We start from the raw sequence: 24,000 nt of genomic DNA, 5'->3' as shown, positions 1-24,000 counted from the left end.
TCATTCTAAGTGAAGTAAACAAGAAGGAGAAAGAGAAATACTATATGATAACCAGTCATATGTGGAATCTAGATTTGCAGATACTGACTGGAATATATAAAATAGGTAGACAAGTATACACTGTGTAGCACAGGGAACTATATTTGATATTTTGTAGTAGCTTATGGTGAAAAAGTATATGAAAATGAATATATGTATGTTCATGTATGACTGAAGCATTGTGCTGTACACCAGAATTGACATATTGTAAACTGACTATACTTCAATAAAAAAATTTTTTTAAAAAGAACTCTGAGCTCTATAAATGTTAGTACAACTATTTATTTGTCTTGGAATGAGGTACTTAACCAAGCTAGATTTCAGTTTCTTTATCCTCAAAGAGAAGTACACCTTCCAAGGGTTGAATTCTGTGCAGTAGTCATTCACTGAGGCAGAACTCCTTAAATATTCCAAGATGCAAAATCTCCATCTAGTGGCAACTCAAGTCAGTGCATCACACTTGCTACGAAGTACTGCAGCTGGAATGGAACCCATTTGGCATAAGCATAGGTCCTTCTCTCCCGGGTTCTTTTTTATTAATTAGTCTATCAAATTAACAGTACATGTTTCAGTATAACTTCAGTACCAGTCAGTCATTCCTTGTAGTGGTCTTTGATGCAGGGCCATAGCCTCACAAGAAGACAATTAAGTAAATTTAATAGCAAAGTTTAAGGTTATTTTTTAAAGAAAGAAATGGACTGAATTTATTATGTCCCCTTTATTATAATATGTTATATAACTCCTCCTGAAAATAAATAAAATTTTAACTTAAAGCAATTTAGGTAACAAAATGTACCTTAATATATTTAATAAAATCTCAGTGTATTTTATGGATCTAGAGTAAATCCATTAATTGTTTTAATATTCGGTTTTTCTACCAATTTAAAATTTATCTCAACATAATCTGAAATAATTTCAATCTGATACTATATTATATCAGAGGATTTTATTACTAAAATGTGTAAAATATCAGCCATGCCCTTTCCCCCCCTAGATTCCAAAAGCTATATCCTTATTCTAATTCATGAATTACAGAGCCCTTAATTTTAAATAATAAAAGAAAAAGATATGACTTGGTCAGATTCAGGGCTTACAGAAATAAATATGATAAAAGTAGAAGAAACAAATTTGCTGTCATATTTCTTATTTTATCATATAACCAATAGACTGTGTTCCCAGATGTGCTTTTGCTCTCTTTTTCTCTCTCTTGTTTTTTGTAAAATACACTACACTATGTCTGTGGCAATAATCTGTGGGACATTGTTTTTATCTTCCTATCTATGGGACAGTAATAAATCTACTGTCATTGACTTTAAACTAGAAAAAAATGATACTCAGAATGACATTTTATTAGCAGATGTGTGTGTATGTATCCTGCACTTCACAGATTGCATACAGGTATTTTTAAAAAATTAGAGGGCCTCATAGAATTCATCTATTCAGCTCTCTAATTTTATGAATTAAGAAACAGTCCAAGAGAAATTATATCCATAGATATATTGTAAAACAATGTCATTGATAAATGTGACAATTATATATTGAATTCAAAAACACTTAAAAAAAGACAGGTACAAAAAAAAAAAAAAGACTACTTTTAAAAGGAAGATCTTCTCCACCCTCTGCTGGCATATACATGTAACTGCAGGTTATTATAAACTTGGTTATTTACAATTTTAGTTTAAAAAAAGGAAATCCAGTGATTTTAATATTTAGTAAACAAATAAACCATTATAAATGTCTAAAAGTAGCATGTATTTGAACTGAGGAAATATAAACTGACTTGTTTGGTTAGTTTACTAGCCTTGGAAAGAATTATATAATGGCATCAATTTATCATTAATGAGAAAAAGTCGTAATACCACATGCTTCCAAATCATGATATAACTTAAATTTATTAGCCAACTACATAATATGTGGTGGTTTAATGTTTGTGTTGTTGAAATATGAAGACACTAAAAAGATTGTGAAAAGCCAGGAACACATAATTTGTGTCTGAACTATCACTGACAATATCCAGATAAATTATCATATGACAAAGGAATAACGAGTTTTTTTTAAGATGGAAATAGTTTTCAATAGCAAAACTAAATAGAATTTGAGCTTTTAGAAAAGTAATTGTCAATTTATAAACATTTGTTTTGGACTGACAGTGACATAAAATACGAGTTTTGTGTTAAAAATGTAGGTTCATTAAAAATACAAAGTGTTCATATAAATTTAGGATTCTTAGCACTTCCATAGGTCTTATTTATTTAAATATTTTACGTTAAAATATAAAAGATTCGATTATTAAAAAACACTCGGTTTATTTTTGTATCTTGTCATATTTGGTCAAATTATTTTTACAAAAAACGTTTTCCTATGTACTCATTATCTTTCAGAGGCAGCTACTGTCATTGATTTTTGTGTACCCTTCAGGTTACTTTTAAAACATTTACAACGCCTCTATTCTTCAGCATTATGTAATTTTGATAGGCCATATTTTTATACTATATTTGAATTTTTAAAGTTTTAATTGTAAAAGTAACACATGAATTCATTTCCATTGTTAAAAGCTCATATTACATACATTAATGTCTCCAATGATGCCAACACCCAGTCAAAAGGATTTTTTCAAGGATAATTCCTTTTCACACTTTGAAGTATATCCTTCTAGATTTTTTCCTATGCATGTGCACACGTGTGATTTTGTAGAGTATTATCTTTAAAATTTCATAATACATTGTAATTTACATAAAAATGTATCTAGCATATCTTTTAGCTATTTACTTTTATTAATACCTTAATAAGTTTTTCTGTCAGTTCATATCTTTTACTTTATGTGGTTAGCTCTTATATATTAAATGCTGTAGAATAGATATACCATATTTTATTTTTTAGAGTCTCCTATTAATTGAAATTTAAATTATTTTTAACTGTTATAAACCATCCTTGAATATCTCTATGTGTGTTTCTTTGTGCAGATGTGTATTATTCTAGGGTAAATGTTGAGAAGTGAAATTATTTAATTTGATATTTTAATACATTATTTTCTACAATGATCCTAACAATTTGGACTCTTTTGTTAAGTGTCTATAAGTACCACTACTTTCATCCAAACTTGATATTATTTAGTTTTAAAATTTTATGGGTGAAATATAATATCTGTGGTTTTCTTGATTAATGATGGAGTTGAATATCTGTTATATGTTGACTAGTGATTTGTGTTTCCTTTTCCATGAAATTCCTGTTTGTGTTCTTTGCTATCTTTTTTCCAGTGTGTTGTCTGTTTCTTATTGGCTTATAGGAGCTCTTTTTTTTTTTTTAAATTGAGGTGTAGCTGATGTACAATATTATGTAAGTTTCAGGTGTACAACATAGTGATTCACAACTTTTAAAGATTATATTCCATTTGTAGTTATTATAAAATATTGGCTATTTCCTCTGAATTATACATCCTTGTAGCTTATTTACTTTATACATAGTAGTTTGTACCTTTTAATACCTTACTTGTATCTTGCCTCTCCCTTCTTCCCTCTCCCCACTGCTAACCACTAGTTTGTTCTCTATATCTCTGAGTCTGTTTCTTTTTTGTTGTATTCACTAGTTTATTTTATTGTTTTAGATTCTGCATATAAATGATTATCACATAGTCCTTTCTATGTTCCCTAATTACTGCTGGGTTTGAATTTCTTTTTATATATTTATTGGTAATTTGTATTTCTTCTGGGATTTGTATAATGATATTCTTTGCTCATTTATTTTTCTATTTGGATTGTCTTTTTTTTATTGATTTATAAGAATACTTTATATATTCCAGATATCAATCCTTTGTCTATTTTATACTTTTCAAATTTTTTTCCCATTCCTTAGAGAAGTCTACAGTTGGTTGACTGACATGGGGATACAAAAGATCAGCCAGCTGTCCCAAGGTATCAGTAAGTGCTCCAGATCCCATGGGATTCACTTGAAGCAAGTTCCATTTGCAACACATCCTTGGTTAGCTTTTCCCCCTGCCCTGTCATGCCTTCTTTCCTCACCTTCTCCCAAGAGTAATTCTTTAATAAATTGCTTGAACAAGAATCTGTTGCTCAGGCTGTGTTTCTAAGAAAGCTAAACTAGAATATTGTGAGGAAATTTTTTGCAGAATAATATTTTAAGACTAAACCAAATTCTCCGTGTAAGATGTGATTATAAAGAATAGTATAATTGTTATTAATATTATTTTTATATAATAAAATAATTATACTTTATTAACAAACATATTTTCAGATGTGTGCTAGCCTCTTTAAAGGTGTATATTTGTTGTATTGACATTAGTATTGCTCACCAAATTTATGAAATTCAACTTTTGGGAGTCATGTTGAGGGTCTGAGACTGTCTTTGAATATTCATAATAGTGTCAGTTATTTGCTTCTTTAAGTTCGGATTATTTTGTTGGAAGTGAAAAAAATACTGAATAATTGAATTTAATATTTACTTAACAAAAATATAAACTGAACATAGGAAGGAGATCAATATGATAAATAATATTTTGGGTCAAAAGCAAGCCATGGTTGAATGAAATAATTTGTAAGAGACAAGTTATTAAATGTTTGTAATGTTTGATATTGAGATTTTTATATATATACATACATATATATATGTACACATACACACACACACATGTGTTGTAGTGGTACTTGGCCCCAAGCCCATTGACGTTTGGGTACTGTGACCTCTAACCTTCCTTTCTGTCGTATTCAGGACTGACTCTGGAAATGACAGTATTTGTCTACTAGTAGACAGAATTAGAACTTCCAGCTGAGAGAGCTTTGGAAGGTTATAAGCTAAATTAAAATATACTTAGTTGTGAAATAGTACAAACATGTCTAATATTTCTTGATAATTTATAGTTATTAAGCATTTATAATGTCCTAGACCCTGTTCTAAGTGCTATTTTGCTTTTACTTGTTTGGTTATCACAAAACCTTTAAGACAGGTGCAACTGTTATCCCTATGAAGGCTCAGGGTGTTTAAATAACTTTTTAAGCCACTCTAAAGCCACACAACTCTTATGTGTAGTGCTGAATTCAAATCCAGATATTTTTGCATGAGAATCTACTTTCTTAACAATAATGCATTCATTGTGTATAAATACCAGAACATAAACTATAACGTTCTTTGAATATAAACGTAGTCTTCTTATTTACTTAAGGCTGAGTCACATGTAGATACAACTTTTAGACTTCTTTATTCTTTCACTACTAACTTCTGTCTGATCTCTGGCCAAAATCCATTCTTTCTGTATTTCCCTTCTCCCACTGTTGTCTCTTCTGGCCACTAAAGAACTAAGATTTTATCTGGCTTGCTCTCAAGATTACATGTCTTTCTAAATATGTATCAAGATTCCTGTCCTTCTGTTAATTCAGACAAAAAAGACTCATCTGCTTCCCCAAATCCTGCTAGAATAATCCTTTGACATGTATTCTCATTCCCTATTGTAACAGTATCCATTATCATGCTAATTTAGCACCACCCACTCTCTTTCTCTTTTTACCTGGAAGATTGATTTGTATAGATCCAATTAGGGACAGTCTGTCTCTGCTTAATACCATTGTTAGGGTCAAATCAGTTTGATATAAGCAAACATTTCTGATATAAGCAGTTATTGTTTGGATTATGTTCTTGCTTATTTGTTGAAAATAACAGTGCACTCAATGTGGCTAAATTATATGCAAATTTAGTAAATTGCTAACTAAATACATCTAGTCAGCTTTATGATTTCTGACTCTTCCTACCTTCTGCTAACAATCTCATCCTCTTCCCTGTGATCAATCAATAACCCACTTGGTCCTGATCAGTCATCCTTTTAATGTATCTCATATTCTCCTCATTGACCCTCCTGACAGAAGTGGCCCTTGTCCATGTATGTGAGTGATTTATCTATTAAAAAAGCCTCCATTTATTCCCTATTCATTTAAAAGAAAACAATGAAACATTTTGGAAATACATTTAAAGATAAATTACACGAGGTAAAGTTTATTAATAAGACTATGGAATTAATAGATACATACTACTACATATAACATAGGTAACAAGGATTTACTATATAACACAGGAAACAATATATTCAATACCTTTTAATAACCTATAGTGGAAAATAATCTGAAAAAAAGCTGCATTACATGGCTATACACCTGAAACTAACACAACATTGTAAATCAACTATACTTCAATAAAAAAAGGAACATTGAGATACAAATTTCATGACCTTTGTAAAACAGAATCTGAACTGGAGTGCTTTTCAGCTAAGCCTGACACCTGTCAGGTATGAGCCTCGTTTAAATCTGCATCTAAATTACATAATTAGATGAGACTGACTTGGAAACTTCTTCAAGCTATTTATTTAATTTTGGTAAAAATTGATCAATGTCTTTTGATATGTTTACATGTGATTTATTTTCTGCCATCACTTTCTTAATGAAAATTGTTACCTGGAGAATATTTGGTTTCTGTGAATTTTCCTTCTTCCATTTTCACCACGTATCATTGATTTTCTTTTTAATGTGATCATTTAGGCTCTAACATTATTTTTTTTATACCTTTTCTGAAAAAGAATAGAGCTGGGACCAGTTTTAATTTATGCAACATTACCGACAAGCAGTTCAAATATTGGTCATTGTTTTTAAATTTCAATAAAAAATGTATATTTTAGGGAGGTTTATCATAAGGGGTTAGAATACAGATCTAAATCTATATACCCCCTCCCCAGAATTTTTAGGTGATTTTTAAAAAATAGATTGATTGGGGCTGACTTTGATAAGTGGCTCATTTTCATAATCACTCAGTGTGTTGTACCATGAAGCACCACTTGCTTGAATGCATTTCATTCGAAAAAGAGGACAGTGGAGATTTGCTCTATACCAGGCATAGTGTAAAGTTTCTTTCTGCTGTTGTTCCTTCCATTCTTAAAATCTGTCAAATAATTATTATCTATGTTCTAGTTTAAGCTACTAGTAAGTGGCAGAATTTGGATTTGAAACCAAAATAATTTTATACTGATTGCATGTCTGTGTAAGAGGTATTTTTGTTTGTTAGTTTTGTTCTTGCAGTAAAACACCACCAGTTTTGGGAGGCAGAAAAACAAAGGATACTTAGTACTAGGTCAAATGTGAGACATCGGTGACTCTTCATCATCTTTGGTTCATTGTGAAGAAGTATGAGGGCTATTCAAATTCTAAGAAATACTTGAAAAATAACAAGAAAGAAAAAGATAAAGGGGATTTTGTTTTGTTTCTTTTGCCTGCACAGATATATGTACCTATTTGTGTATATGGTAATCAGTTTTCAAGATGGTAGCTGTGAAATCCTGCAAGGTTATTTTATGTCTTCGATTTATGCCTTTGAAATTACATCAGAAAGTGTGATTTTTTTCCCCCCAGTATTTCTTCCTTCTTTAATGCGTTTTACTTTTACTCTATAGGTAACATTAATGATCCTTATAACCCCTTTAACTAGAATCCATATCTTTTTCAACCATGCCAAATAAGAAATTCGGCTCTAATTTTATTCAGAATAGATCTACCATATAAAGTTGCATTCTATTAAGGGTAATGACAGTGTTTGCTAAGGTTGTAGAGATGACTGAATAAAGTACTCCCTTGGAGCCTTTTGTTAAATCTTGGTGCTAGAGAGCAAAGGATACTATTTCTTCAGTTGAGATCAAACTGAGTTTCACACCACTTTTAATAGGGTTAGTCTGCTTCTGTGGAGGTGGTATTACCTACAAGTCAGTGTAACTTTTGTTTATTTAGAAAGCATTAGAAGTAAATTTAGAAGACATTCTTCTTACATAAATAATTTTTTTTCCAAATCAAATGTTTATGGTAATAAAGATCCCTGTACAGTGGGCAGGTCTAGTTCAACCTGTATATTTTCAGGACCTGTTGTGGTTAAAGTGACTATGACTTCTGAACCAAGAAACATTAGATGATAATTGAGAAAATATGTTTTATCTGATTTGGAAATTTATAAAAATATGTGAAAATGTATACAAGATTTGCTAAGGAGTGAAAGGAATTACAATCATAATAAAATTTTAATAAAAATAAAATTAACTTGTAATGTATTTGTTTTTAGTGAATAAGTTGAAGTTGATGTGATGATATTGTTATTCAACTTGTTAACATTGTTTTCAAATGTTAGAAATTTTAGATTATTGAGTGATTTTCCAGTTTGAAAGGCTTTCAGTTAACTTACGACTCTGAAACTTGTAATTCAGCATACTTAACCTCAAAATTATAGCATTCATTTATGGTAGTGAGGAAAGATATGTTTACTTATGTTTGAAATATGGATGTATTCAAGTTAAAACTTCATTTGATGGAATCCATTTACTCTATAGGTACTGATTGTGTGTTAGGCACTGGGGTCTCAAAGCAAAGCAGAAATGGCTTTTGCGATTAAGAAACTTATGGTAAAATAGCAAAGTCAGATAAATAAGTAGATATTTACCATGTAAGGTAATACTTGAGGATACATAAAGGAGGAGTACTAAATCCAAAATGGAAGAGAGTGGGAAGAGGGTCAGAGATGCCATTCTAGAAGGGACCATGTTGTAGAAATAGGAATTTTACCACATCAGAGTTACAGGAAAGGTGTTCCATGAACACAGACCCACATCTGCTAATGCCTTGATGGTGAAGGTGAGCAGGAAATGACAAATAGTAATCACTGAATTAGAGAATGAAATATGAGAAGGGGAATAATGAATCTGGAGATGTAGATAGCATCCAGTCTTTAAAAGAACATGGGTAATTCCAACCTCTAGATATTTTATCTTTCTCTCATTTATTTGTAATAAAGAACTTCATTTAAAAGACTATTAGCAAATAAAATGAATCATAAAAAGGTTTTTATCTTTAATAGATTTTATATCTACTCCATGTCATCCCATTTAGTGTGTAAATATTTCTGTATATCCATGATGTTTTTACTTAAAGAAATTAGGACAGATATATATATATAGTAGCTCAAATGTATTATTTATACCCAGTGGAAGTCTGGTTGTTTTTATTAAGTATTCAGGAAGAGATGTTTTTATTGTAATTCTTTTTTCTGAACTTTTTTCATTAGTTAAACCCTTTGAATACTTGCCTAAGAGATAAGAGATTTATTCACTTTTTATTTTTAAATGCTAATACAAATGCAAGAAATTCTAGAAAAGAGGTCAAGAAATATTTCAATATGCATAAATTCTGAATAATAATAAATACCTTGACATTAATGGTAAATATCTTGACATTAATACATTGAAGGCCATAGGTTCAACACCAGCTGCAAATCATAATGATTGGTAATGCTTTAATTACAGCAAAATTATTCACTGGGCATTGAAATAAATCTTGCATATAAGTGAAAAATCAGAGCTGAGAATGATGTTAATTAAAGCATTATTAAGAGTGAAATTGTGAAAAAATTGTATTTTTTATATCCATTTCAGAACATCTAAGCTTGTAGGAAAATGAGATAGTTTTAATTTGTGAAAGATTTCAAGAGCTAAAATGTCTTCGTTTATATTTTGAGCTTTCTTTAGCCAAAGCCCTACAAGAATACTTAAATGATTTAGAAGTTGTCTACATGTAGTTTTTTTTTTTTAATTTTAGATTTTTTAAAACTTTTTTTAATTGAAGTATAGTCAGTTACAATGTGTCAATTTTTGGTGTACAGCATAATGTTTGTCATATATATATACATTCATATATTCATTTTCATATTCTTTTTCATTAAAGGTTACTACAAGATACTGAATATAGTTCCCTGTGCTATACAGAAGAAATTTGGTTTTTATCTTTTTATATATAGTAGTTGGTATCTGCAAATCTCGAACTCCCAGTTTATCCCTTCTGACTCCTTTTCACATGTAGTTTGATTTAAATTCAAATTTAGTGAGTGCAATTAAAGATCATCTAGTAAAAATCATGTAATGCAAATCTGTTTGATTTTATATGATTTGGAACAACATATCAAATATTGAAGAATGCATATCTGAAGGAGAAAATATTTTCCATTTTTGTCATATACTTCAAGGACATGAAAGTTTTTCACTTGATCAGCCTCATAATATATCTGTAAGGATGATAAAATAGAGGGCTTGTCATTTTATGTTGTATGTGTTATTGTTAGTTTTGGTTGCAAAAAACAGTAGAATGAAACAGTATGATTCAAGCTGACCAAAAGGGTGTGTATACTATAGGTCAGAAATTAAGTAAAATTTAGAAACAAAGCAAAACAAAACAAAATAGGACTCAAATCATGTCACATTAGGAGAACCAGTGAGAAATAGCAGTCACCAGAATATAAAGATTGACCATACAACTAGGAATTCCTGAGGTGGAAACATACCTTTGCCTCCAGCAGCATAAACTCTTGGCTCTTCACCCTACTGAAAACAATATATACCATGCTGATTATAAGCTGACCCTGCGGTTAGGGAAGGCTTAGTTTCTCATTCCTGCTTTACCACTTATTAGCTGAGTGACATAGACAATTTACCTTTCTGCTGTAGAATGTCCATAGTACTATTGTCTACCTCTATAGTTGTAAGCATTAAAAGAGATAATCTGTTTAAAGTACTTGGTACATCACAGTTAATGGACTATAGCTGCTGCCTTCTCCTCCTCCTTTGTCTTCATCATTAGTACCCTGACATTAATATGGTTCATAATTTTTCTGTGCTTCTGTTTCTCACTGTATGTATTCTCACTTGTCTCAGCATTACCAGCTGAATTAGCTTTTGTCTGTCTTTTCTCCAGCTTATAGCTGTGGTTTCCTTATAACTTTATTGCCTTGTTTATAGCTCTACCTTAGATCCTTTATGATATGGTTTACTTTCCCCTGACAATGGCCTGATTATCTCTAAACTTCCTAAATCAAACACCAAAGGGAAGAATCTGTCCCAGTGGTTTTTTCTTTGAGTGGAGATTGTTGGGTCAGGTCATTGCTTAGTCTGGTCTATGATTCTGTTAAGCTCAGGTCAGTAACTTGTTGAGTCCCTTGGTACATCTGGTGCTGGCTAACAGAGGCAGTGGTGGGACATTTTACCCAGAGGGCAATGATCATGGCTGTCACATACCTACTAAATCTAAATAAAGAAACATAAAACGTTAAGATTAAATAATTTACCAAATTGTAGAGCCAGTGTAAGTAGTAAGACTGGGTCTTGAGTAATAATCTCATGTCTCCCAATATAACACTCTTAAATAGACTTTATTCTTGATCATCTTAAAGTTTTTGCACCATTATAAGTTTGTTCTATACAAACTATTGGATATTTTGCTACTTAGAAATTCTGTTTATTCCTTAAGTATCAGAATTTTACTATTTATATTTTTTTAGTGTAACAAAATTCTGTCATAAATGAAAAACCAGTATTTTGTTTTAAAATGTCTTATTTATCATTGAATTCTATTAACTTTTTCTCTTTGTTTTAACTTTTCTCAGGCTGCTAAGTTGGCTATCACAGTGCAAGCCTTGGAGTCCCGATGGGGGACTCTGGATCAAGACGATCTACCCTGGTCTCCCGGTTGCCAATATTCAGAAGGAGTATTAGCAGAAAACATGATTCTCTGCCTTCTTCACCCTCCTCCAGTAATACAGTTGGTGTCCACAGTTCCTCTCCTTCCAGCACTAACTCAAGCTCAGGTAGTACAGGTAAACGCAGGAGCATCTTCCGTACTCCTTCCATTAGCTTCCATCACAAGAAAGGGAGTGAACCAAAGCAAGAACCTACCAACCAGAACCTTAGTATTTCAAATGGTGCTCAACCTGGTCACAGCAGTATGCAAAAACTGAGTTTGGAAGAACATATTAAAACCAGGGGGAGACATTCTGTTGGTTTTAGTAGTTCACGAAATAAGAAGTTAACAAGGTCTTTGACAGAGGATTTTGAAAGGGAAAAGGAGCACTCAGCTAATAAGAACGTCTTCATAAATTGCCTGAGTTCTGGCAAAAGTGAGGGGGATGATTCTGGATTTACAGAAGAACAGACTCGCCGTTCTGTTAAGCAGTCAACAAAGAAGCTTCTTACTAAATCTTTTTCATCTCACTATAAATTTTCTAAGCCAGTTCCTCAGAGCCAGTCCATTTCACTGGTACAACAGTCTGAATTCTCACTGGAAATTGCACAGTACCAAGAGAGGGAACCTGTATTAGTAAGAGCTTCTCCGTCTTGTTCTGTGGATGTCACAGAACGGGCGGGAAGCTCTTTACAATCTCCATTGCTTTCTGCTGATCTTACTACAGCTCAGACTCCTTCAGAGTTCTTAGCCTTGACTGAAGATTCTGTGTCTGAAGCGGATGGATTTCCTAAAAGTGGAAGCCTGGCATCCCACTGTGACAACTTTGGCCACAATGATTCTACCTCTCAGATTTCTCCCAATCCTGCTGCTGTTACAAAGACAACAATAGACCTTGTGGGAACTGTTCCCTGTGCAATTATGTCTCCTGGGAAATACAGGTTAGAAGGTCGATGTAGCACCGAATCTAATTCCTTACCAGAAACCTCTGCTGCTAACCAGAAGGAAGTGTTACTGCAAATCACTGAACTACCTGTTATGAATGGGAGTGACTCAGAGACTCACCTGTCAGCAGGTATAAAAAGAGAAGAATGTATGTTGATACAAAATGGTGAAGCGATGCTGGCGACAAGCTCCCCAAGGAAACTTGGATATTGTGAGCAACATAAAGCAATAGCTGAACGAGTTAAAGGGGTCCATCCTATTTCAGATTCAAGGATAATACCCTCTTCTGGTGATCATCACATCTTTAACAAAACATCATATGGGTATGATGCAAATCCTGCCAAAGGTATGCTGATTTTCTTTGTATATTAAAATACATGAATTATCATTTACATTATAATTTATAAATAACTTTATGAAATCACATTGGTAGAAAAAGGTGGACCTCAGGTTGGAATCTTAGGCAGTTTAAAAAAAAAGGTAGAAATGAAATTATCCGTATTATATCTAATTCTTATTTAGAAATGATGACTTGTCTCAATATTGAACTGAATACTGTAAATATTTATCACTAGAGACTGACTAACAATTATTTTGCTAACTATTAATCTGTTGACTGAGATCTTAATTGCAAGCCATTTAAGACATTAAAGTAATTTCACTGACTTTGACACTATGGTGCCTGTTCCTGGACATTATTCATATTATCTACAACTTATAAAATAGAGATAGGTAAATAAACTGGTAATGTCAGCAAGGAAAAGTTGATTGTACACTATCTCTCATTTTCATCAATTGGAGAAATTCATCTACTATTCATGAGGATTTTATAATTTAGAGGTTTAAAGATTTTGAAGACATTTAGACAAATGCACTTTATGCAAGAAAGAATTGCTAAATCTCATAATACTAAATTTAGCCTGTATTTATTATTAAGTGTGTTTAGTATTTAATATACATATGAATGTGTTAGGTATACATTCATATCAGAATTAGTAATGGAATGTTGAGCTCTCTGGCAATTTAACTTTTATTCATTGGCTTAAAAAGTTGCTAAAAAGAACTGCTATATGTTGGCCTAATAAGTTCTAGCCAAAAGTCTTTTGACCAGTAGATGAGCCCAAACAGAACAGCTCATTCATTCATTCAATAAATATTTGTTTTGGCACTAGGTATATAGCAATGAACAAAACAGGCATAAATTCCTGCCTTCATCAAGCTTACTTTCTACTGGGAATAGTCAGACAACATGCAAATAAATAAGCGTCAGATAGTGATGACTGCTAGGGATGAGTTTAATGCAGAATAAAGGATTAGGAAGTGAGGAGTGGGACTGTAGTTTGCATTTTTTAGCTTTATTGAGTTATTAATTGACAAATTATATATTTAAAGTGGACAAAGTAATGATTTGATATGTGTACATTGTGTAAGGATTCCCACTCATCAAGTTAATGAACATATCCATCACCTCACATATTTACCTTTTCTTTTTTTGAGAACGTTTAAGTTCTACACTCTTAGCAAATATCAATTGAAAGATACAGTTCTATCAACTTTAGTCACTTTGTTATGCACTAGATCCTCAGGCTATATTTATCTTATAACTGAAAGTTTGTACCCTTTTACCAGTCTCTCCCTATCTCCCCCACCTCCCAGCCCCTGGCAACCACTTTTCTACTCTCTCTGAGTTCTACTTTTTTACAAAGGATCCCACATGTAAGTGATGGCATGCAGTATTTGTCTTTCTCTCTCTGGCTGACTTTACTTATTAGCATGTCTTTGAGATTAATTCATGTTGTCACAAATGACAAGATTTCCTTCTCTTTTTAAGGCCAAATAATATTCCATTGAATGTAGATACCACATTTTCTTTATCCATTCATCTGTTGACTCATACTTCGGTCGTTTCCATACCTCAGCTATTGTGCATAATGCAGCTGTGATCATGGGAGTAAAGATACCTCTTTGAGAAGAAGATTTTGTTGCCTTTGGATATGTACCCAAGAGTGAGATTGCAAGATCATATGGTAGCTCTATTTTTAATTTCTTGAAGAGTCTCCATACTGTTTTCCACAGTAGCTTCACCAGTTTACATTTCAGTGCACAGAGCACAAGGGTTCCCTTTCTCCACATCCTTAACAACGCTTGTTCTCTTTTTGCTTTTTGATAATAGCCATTCTAACAAAAGTGAGATATATGTCATTGAGATTTTGATTTGCATTTCCCAGATGATAGGGCTGTTGAGTACCTTTTCATGTACTTGTTGGCTTATTTGGAAAAATGTTTTTGTAGGTCCTTTGCCCATTTTAAATTTAGGTTTTCTTTGCTATTGAGTTGTATGAACCCCTTATGGGATGGATATATGATTTGCAAATATTTTCTCCCATTCAGTAGGTTGTCTTCTCTCACTCTCTCTCTATCTCTGGATTGTTTGCTTTGCTGTGCAGAAGCTTTTTAGTTTGAAGTAGTCCTACTTGTTTACTTTTGCTTTTATTTCCTTTGCTTTTGATATCAAATCTAAAAAATAAAAGTCATTACCTAGGTCAGTGTCAAAAAGCTTACCCCTATGTTTACTTCTATAAAGTTTACAGTTTCTGGTCTTAACTTCAAAGTCTTTAATCCATTTTGAGTTGATTTTAGTGTATGGTATAAGATAAGGTTCCAGTTTCATTCTTTTGCATGTGACTGTTCAGTTTTCCAAACACTCTCTATTGAAGAGATTATTTTTTCCCATCATATATTCTTGGGTTCTTTGTCAAAAATTAATTGTCATATATGCATGGCTTTATTTCTTGGCTCACTGTTCTGTTCTGTTGATCCTTGTGTCTCCTTTTATGCCAGTACTGTACTGTTTTGATTACTATAGCTTTGTAAAACAGGTTGAAATCAGGAAGTGTGATGCCTGCAGTTTTGTTCTTAATCAAGATTGCTTTGGATATTTAGGGTCTTCTGTGGTTCTATTATACAAACTTTATGATTTTTTTTTCTATTTCTGTGAAAAATGTCATTGTAATTTTGATAGAGATTGCATTGAATCTGTAGATCCCTTTGAGTAGAATGGACATATTAACAATATTAGTTCTTCCAATTCAGAAATATGCTATATCTTTAATTTACTTGTATTTTCTTCATTTTCTTTCATCAATTTCTTTTGTAGTTTTCAAATTAGAGATTTTTCACTTCCTTGGTTAAATTTATTCCTAGGTTTTTTTTTTTTTTTTTTGATGCAGCTGTAAATGGGGTTGTTTTCTTAATTTCTCTTTCTGATAGTTCCTTGTTTTTAGTTTGCATTTTTAAGTTTAGTGAATAGAATATTACTCAGGGTAACATTTTAGCAAACATTAAGGAGTAAGCCATACAGATATTTGAGAGGAATATATCAGTGCAAAGGCTATGGGGTAAAGATCCTGGGGCTGACGCATTCCTGTGATGTTCCAGAAACAGCAAGAGGTCCAGTGTGCCATAAGCAGAGTGAAAGAGTGGGTGGGGGACAGTAGATGATGAGGTTAGAGAGATGAACAGGTGAGCAATGGAGAGGCCCCCAGTATAGGGGTAGAGAGCAGGGTCATATCATGAGGAATCAGGCAGGCCACTGGAAAAACATCATCTTTATGACCAGAGGAGCAAGTGTATCATTCTGGTTATCATGTAGAAGATGGATGGTGCTTTGGTCAGGGAGAGGCAGGTGGGAGTAGCAGAAGCAGGTGACTATTAGGAAGTATGGCAGGAAAGGAGGCAAGCATTGATGGCATTTGTGCCAGGATATTAGTGGGGGAGGTAGTGAGAAGTGATCAGATTTTGTACAACATTTGAAGGTAATAAGAACAGGATTTGCTTATACAATTTATGTGAGGTATGAAGAAGCCAAGGATGACTCCAACATTTTGGGGCTTCAAAGTGATTACATAATTAAGTAAACTAAAGTACCACTATTAATTCAAAACGTTTTCTGTGATAGAGAATTATTGAATGACTTAAAGAGTTTCCCATTTGCTTTCAATGGAACATATATAAAAACTGCATTTAAGAATTTATATCCATTTTTATTTATTTGTTTTTCAAATAGTTCTTGCCAGTAGCTTCAGTCCGTATCGCGAAGGAAGATTTATAGAGAGGAGACTGCGATCCTCATCAGAAGGAACTGCAGGAAATAGCAGAATGATTTTGAAACCAAAAGATGGAAATGCAGAAGAAGTTAATAGTCTAAGAAAGCAAAGAGCAAGTTCATCATCTTCAAAAATGAATAGCATGGTAAGTATTTACATGTGCCTGCGTTTAATAAAATAGTCGTATTTATTACTGGCATGTTCATGCCTCTTGCAAAATGAAGACAGACTGAAGAATAGATACCTCATATTTGAAGGGAAAGTTGGTCTGCACAGTTGACATCACAAATCAGAGAGGCTCAGTTTTCACTTGAGACTGTCATATGTCTGACAGGTGGAAGCACACCACGATAAGCTACCCTTACAACCTGTCCTCCTTGTTTCCAAGGAAAGTTCAGTGTGTTCCATTCTAGAACAAGACCCCGGATGCACAAGCTAAGAAAAATGCTGATCCCGAGGATATTCTCTCTGACCCCATCGTTTCACACCATTTCTCCACCCTCTAGCCATGCTAAAGAATGTCCTGCTATAAACCACACTTATGTTGGTGCCATCCATAGCCCCCTTAGTGGACCCTACTCTCCCTGACCTTCTACATAGGGGAGGAGCCCTTTGGGAGTCAAGATGAAATGCTCATCCGAAGCTTTAACATCTTCCAGGTATCCGAAATACCAGGTTCCTGGTACAAATCGGGGGAGCCTGCAAATGAAGGTAGAGATGAGGTGTGTGTGTGGGAGGTAGGGTCTGAGCTTGCACTTGTGGATTGGGGTGTCTTAGAGGCATGTGTATTAGCTCCGTCCTAGCGCGAGATACAGCAAGCTGGGAAGAGATGACCAGTGGACTGCAGCCGAGGGTGTCCAGGAAGCGTCAGGTCTCAGAAATATTGGGATGAGCTTGCCTTTTGGAATTCACTTTGCTCTTTTTCTCAGAAATGTGTCCTTTTTCAGCAGTGTCTTTGATTCCCAGTGTCTAACAGTATTTCTTTAAAAGGATCTGCTACTTACCTGCCTATTCATAGGAATATGTGAAAAATGCTTGAAACTAAATCACTGATTTATATATATTTTGGGGAATTATGTTTCAAAGGAAAATATTAGGTCATCTAGTTCTGACAGTTGTAATGTGTAGAAACCTTAAGTTACTGAGGCAACACTGAGCGATAGCAAAACCATTGTGCTCAAATTTAGAAGTTCTAGCCGTTAGGTCAGACTTGGCCAGATTTTAATCTTGGGCAAATCAGGTTCTATGAAACAACAAATGATAATGGGTTTCTTGTTTCTGTTATACTAAAGAATGGTAATATATATGTTTATATTTGCATATATAGAAATATATTACATTATATTATATTTTATCTCTTTTTTTGTTCTTTCCTACATTGAAAATGCTATATTCTTATTGTTGCAATTGATAATTATCTAAATACAAGAACATGTTAAAAAAGATTTCCAATAGAGTACAACATTAAAAGTCATGGCTAATGAATGATTATGAAAGATTTCTTTTCCTGAACTTTCTGTTATTCTTTTGTAGAACATTATTTATATTAGTAAGTTGTACACTATTACACTTACCCAAATTTAAGCCTTTTATGTATTCTTTTTATATATTTTGTTTTCCATACTGCATCTGTGTGATTCTCCTCATAACATGGAAGAATTATTCTTCTTCTCAGGTACACTTTCAAGGTTTAAAATTTTAAATGTCAATCACAAAAATGTGGTTTTGTTATTATATTTGAGACTTTTTGATAAATTTTCAAGAAGGTTCCCTGCAGTGATATAGATCCTCCGCTAGATGGCAGGATTACACCATCGCCATGGTAAGGAAAAGGCTGTGGAGACTGGAACAGAAACTTGATTAAGATACTGTTCATGGTCATTGGGTTCACAGGTAATACTTGTTGAAATAAGTACTGACACACTTGAACTTCCACATGAAACCTATCAGAAATTATTGTGTGACTTTTTTTTTCCTTAAGATTTTGGAAATTCTAATTTTATTGTTTTTGTTTGTTTATTTATTATTACTATTATTTTAGTGGTGGTACTGAGGACTGAACTCAGGACCTTGTGAGTGCTAAGCATGCACTCTGCCACTGAGCTATTATCCACCCTCCGGAAATTCTAATACTTTAATATTTAATTAGTTTACAGTTTAATAGTTAATTTAAATGCATATAATATATTTTTGTAGCTCATAGCAATATAAGGAAGAAATGCTAGGATATCTTTAGGTGTGAAACGAGTAACATATATTTAGGAAATGATAGCTTTATGTGTGAAAAGTGACACATATTTCCTATATTCCTCTTCCAGAATAATTCAAGTGAATATATGTATTTAAGAATGCATTCATGTGCGGTTATTATTTTCTTTTAGAGCAACAATAGTAACATATATTTTTAATGTTTATTTGAAGCAAGGGTATACGCTTAAGGCTTCACATATATTATCACATTCAGTCCTTACAATAGTATGAACCAATTGATTCTGTTATTGATCACATTTTGCAAAAGAGGGAAAAAAAGTACCAAGAAGATAAGCAGCTTGCTCAAAAACAGATAGTAAGTGGCTGAGATAGGATTCAGATTTGGATCTCCACTGTCTAACTTTAAAGCATAATACTTTAAGGGGAAAGTAATTTAAAATTAATTTTTAATTTTTCTTGCATTACTTTTGTATAATGAAATTAACACATTTGAGGCAACCTACGTCTGCTGTAAGTTTGGACCACAACCTTCTGTAAGCGATACAAAAAAGAAAAAAAATTTAGTACTTATCCTGGACTTAAAATGTGGTACTATATTTCTTGATATGCTGATGATCAATATCTTTGCTGAGAAGTATCTCATTTAAAAAAGAATTTGTCACAGAAGAAGATATTTATGCTTAGAAGTGGAGTACTTTACACAGTTGACGGGGATTTAATTCTAACAGTAGATATGGTTCCATTTATTAAGATGTTGAGGGTTCCTGAGAATGACCAAAGATATTCCCTAATAGGTGAGATAGACCACAATTCTAGTGTTTTTATATACTTTGGGGGTATTTCAGTGTGAAAGGGAAGGAGCAGATTAACTCTTTGAACATCAGTGGATCAGATGAAATTGGGCTTTGCTTACATTTATTACAAGAAACCAAATATATCTAACAATTTGATAAGCATTCGCATTCATTATATGTCTTCAAACTGCTTTAAATAAAGACTTTCCCTAATTTTCCTCTGGGTAACTTTCTTGTTACTTTTCTTAGGATGGTCCAAACATTAAATAAACAAAAACAAAAACAAAAAAAACTTCTCTAGAAATAGGCTCTATCTTTCTAGGAACTTTCCCTCCAGATTATGGTGTATAAATGATTAGATGTAAGGATTTGTCTTGATTTCTCCAACAGCTTTACACAGTGAAGTCTAACTCCAAACATTTACAAGATTACCCTGCTCTAAAAAAAGAGTATTAATGTGAGGATAGATTTATATGTAAACAATATGTAGCGCGTGGCATCACTACAGGAAGGAAGGTACCTGAATGTATGAGTAAGCATAAGCTAGGCTATGTAAGAGCAAATAACCTCCAAATCTCGGTGACTTTATAATATAGATTTATTTCTTACCCAGGCTACATGTTCATTGTGGAAAAGTGCTGGAGTTCTGTTCAGTATCTCCACCTTCTATATCCAGCCTGTTGAAGCAGCAACCATTGCAAACACTGCCTTTCACAGTGGTAAAAAGAGATCTTCATCCCTTTAATACGTGTTTTCACCCATGAGTGAGAGACACTTCATTTCCTCTCACAAGCAGATCTAATCACATGGCCCAAGCTAACCACAAAAGGGGCCACAAAGTGGTCTCTTCCTTGTGTCTGGATGGTGTAGACCCAGATATGTTTCATGGGCACTAATGACTCTCATATTCCCAGATGGTTTATTCTATCTCTGTTCTTTTAATTAACTGAGATTTCCTGCTTACCTTCTCTCTCCCTTTTGTCTGTGGTCATTTAATGAGCCCTAACTCTGTGCCTCACACTGAGCTGGTCATTGTGGTTGAGAAAGATGAAGGCATCTTTGAAATTGAAGGATTCATTCACAACCACAAGTTTTGTCCTTTGAGATGTGCTCTCTTCCTAACTTAAAGGCTTTGACAGGTATATCTAAATTACTTTCCTTGACTCCATGTCTGGAAATCCTACCAATTTTGGAAATGTTTGCTTTTATTACAGTAAAAAGCTGGTTTGGAAAGTTTGCTAGCTTTATATTACTCAGCAAATACATCCACAAAGTTGCCCCAAACTGCCTGTGCTAAGTGATTCTGACAGCATTCACTTATGGCCACTTTGACTGTGACACAGCATAATCCCTCTCATTTGCAGCTTGGTGTCCTGCTGCCTTTGTGTAGAAGCTGTGAGTGGCATAGTAAAAACAAGAGCTAGATTTCTTTGCTGGAAGAACAGACCAGACTCATATTTGAGAAAAAAGGAGTTACTTGCAGATGGTTAGCATCTCATATCATATTTTTATTCTTTGATATGTTGAAGTCCGGGACTTAGATATTACTGACAATAGTTGATTAATCTAATTCTAGTTAAGCCCTGTGTTAAATAGCCAAGCACTTAAACATGCATTCTCTTTTCTTCTGGGGCCTCTGTTTCCTCCTTTGTTACCATTTCCTTTATTCATTCATCCATTCATTCAGTTTCTTTCAATAAATATTTATTGAGAACCTACTCTAAAGATGCAAAAAATGAAAGAAGCAGCCCTTGAGGATTTTAGGGCTGCAGATTGAGAGACATTAACCTAATCTTGTCAATACACCAGATTTAACCATTTTGACCATCCTAAAATTCAGATTGGGTGGGGCATGCTTGATTTGAATTGTGACTGTTGATATTAAAAGTTAAAAGGATTAAAAAAGGGCACATGGACTCCTGTGTCTCTAATTTTTATATACTTTATCTCACATGCTCAACTGACATTATTAAATATGTATACGTGTGTGTGTGTATATATATATATATGTATATATTATCTCCCAGTGTCTTTGGCTAATTTCTAACATTGAGGCCCAGATACTAGTCCTGTGCACAGACTGTTAACAGGCATTGGGACAGTAAAGAAGAAAGTACCAAATTAATGTTTGAAGATTTAGTTTCAAAACATCTCACCTCTACCATCTACTGGGCAAAAGAGCTCTCCTGGCCTTGTTTGGTATATACACTTTCACATTTCCATTTTGTGACATGAAAGTTGTTCAAGCTCAAAATTAAGAACAAAGGAAAGATGATGAGGAGACAATCTGATTCAAGAAAACCTTCCTCTTAATCCTGAAATTGGAAATGAGACTTTCAAATATGTAAAAATGCCGGTGGCTTTTTGAGGGTTAAAATAATGATCTCAGCTTTTGGTGTAACTTATGGTGAATGGAATTAGAGCTAATATCATTGCATGTCACAGGGACATTTAATGAGAAAAGGAAGTCTTTAGTATATTTAAGGAAATGGAGGCATAGAAATCGTTCCTCTCAATCCTTATAAATTTTAAGAAGGAAAATCACAAGTATCCCTCATTAAACATGCAATTGCATTTGTTGGTAAGTAGAATCTTAATTTTAGATTAATAGCCCTAATCTATAAAGCCTTTATTGATTTTTCTCGTTATTGATGATACTTTTTCTATCAACATCCTTTAAGTTATATCATGTATATGGCACCCACCACTTAGTTATTTGAATATGCCTCATTTTACCTATTAGACTTCATTCAGTATTTTAAATGGAAGAAATTTTGTACAAGTTAGCATTTCTTGTAGCACTTAGTATAGGCCCGGGTGCACAAGAAATATGGGTAAATTAAAGGTAAAGTTACTAATTACGTTGTGATATATGTTTATATAGATACAAATTAAACTGTTTAGTATGGTGTTTAAACTGTTTAGTGTGGTGTGCGTTGGCACTCTTTTTGACATTTTAACTTATTACACAGATATACAGTTGTTTTTGTAATGCATTGTCTGATAAAACTCTGGTTTTTGATAAAACTCTGGTTTTTGATGCTAAGTACTTGATCAAGAAGGCCATGCCAGTTATGACACTGTTCCAGTAGAAACATCATTCATTTTAGGATAAGTGATCTTATGGAATGGTTTCCAGGAATACATCACTACAGTAGTTATGGACTGGCCATACAAAGAGGACAGGAAATAGTCAATTGTTTTTGATATTATTGGTGAACCCATTAAAAATACAAGTTCTAAGTCAAATATGTCTATAAGGTGGTATTTTAAAATTCCCTGTGTATTTTATCTACCCCAACTTCATTTCTTATAAACCTGAAGATTTAGATTGAGAATTTCCTTTAAAAAAGAAGGATTAGATAAAATATTCCATTTTTTTTTCTTTCTCACTTTTGGGATGAATCATTTTTATTTAGAAGCTGTCACAATTTGTATGTTTGGTGCACAATGCTATGAATAGCTTATTCATGGAGCTAATTCATTTCATCTTAAATGACTTTAAGATGAGTTCAAATAAATAAGTAAAGTTGCAGTTCTTAATTATTATCTTTTTTCTTCATGCAGTTCACATGAGAATATGTAGAGGACCTATGTTTGCCCTCTGTGATTGCATTTTTAAAATCTAAATATCTTAGTTTGTTCAGGTGGCTTTAACAAACTGTCTTAGACTAGGTAACTTATAAATGACAGAAATTTATTTCTGACAGTTCTGGGCTGGAAAGTCCAAGATCAAGGTGGCAACAGGGTTCCTGATTCATAACCAGCACCTTCTCACTGTGTCTCACATGGTGGAAGGGGTTAGGAATCTCTTTGGAGCCTCTTTTATACAGGCACTAATTCCTTTCATGAGGGGTCCACTCTCATTCCTTAAATACCTCCCAAAGGCCCCCCTTCTAATACCATCATCTTGGGGACTAGAATTTTAATGTATGAAGTTTGGAGGAGAGGCATAAATGTTCAGACCATAGCAATAAGCAATCACATTGTAACAGAAGCAATATTAGAATGTAGTAAAAGCTTCATTAAGAACAGTAGCTATTTCTATTTATTATTATTTATCAAGGAAATAATTAGGGAAAACAACAGTACAAGAAAATTAAAGATTTTTTTCTCTAACCACACCGTATCTAGGATACCTGTTAGATCATTTATATCCCTCTAAAATTAAGAAATTGGAAAACTGAAAGTTGTTTACCTTTTACTCTTGGGATTAGAATGCAAAAATGACAATTTTATTTTTAATTGGATCAGTTTATCTAATTTTTTTGTAAGATGAAAACTATTTTATGCCTTGTTTAGGAACCCCATGGGCTGACACAGCTTTTATAGCATGAGAGAGAATATTTATTGATTCAGAATCCATGA

At 33.2% G+C, this 24,000-nt stretch overlaps 1 protein-coding gene across 9 annotated transcripts in view; it reads left to right on the top strand.

Annotated features, from left to right (window-relative positions):
- CCSER1 (coiled-coil serine rich protein 1) overlaps positions 1-24,000 on the top strand; it is a 1,108,361-nt gene that overhangs the window by 124,326 nt on the left and 960,035 nt on the right. For all 9 annotated transcript variants that reach the window (XM_074343893.1, XM_074343839.1, XM_074343854.1 and 6 more), the window contains 2 exons: positions 11,503-12,867; positions 16,588-16,772. In XM_074343893.1, coding sequence (XP_074199994.1) covers positions 11,544-12,867; positions 16,588-16,772 — 1,509 coding nt within the window. In that variant the 5' untranslated portion in view covers positions 11,503-11,543. The remainder of the gene's footprint in view (positions 1-11,502; positions 12,868-16,587; positions 16,773-24,000) is intronic.

This window comes from Camelus bactrianus, chromosome 2, assembly GCF_048773025.1.
Source record: "Camelus bactrianus isolate YW-2024 breed Bactrian camel chromosome 2, ASM4877302v1, whole genome shotgun sequence".
In the NCBI taxonomy this organism is placed as follows: Eukaryota; Metazoa; Chordata; class Mammalia; order Artiodactyla; family Camelidae; genus Camelus; species Camelus bactrianus.
The sequence above is the reverse complement of the archived record's forward strand: the minus strand, read 5'-3'. Positions and strand labels throughout refer to the sequence as shown.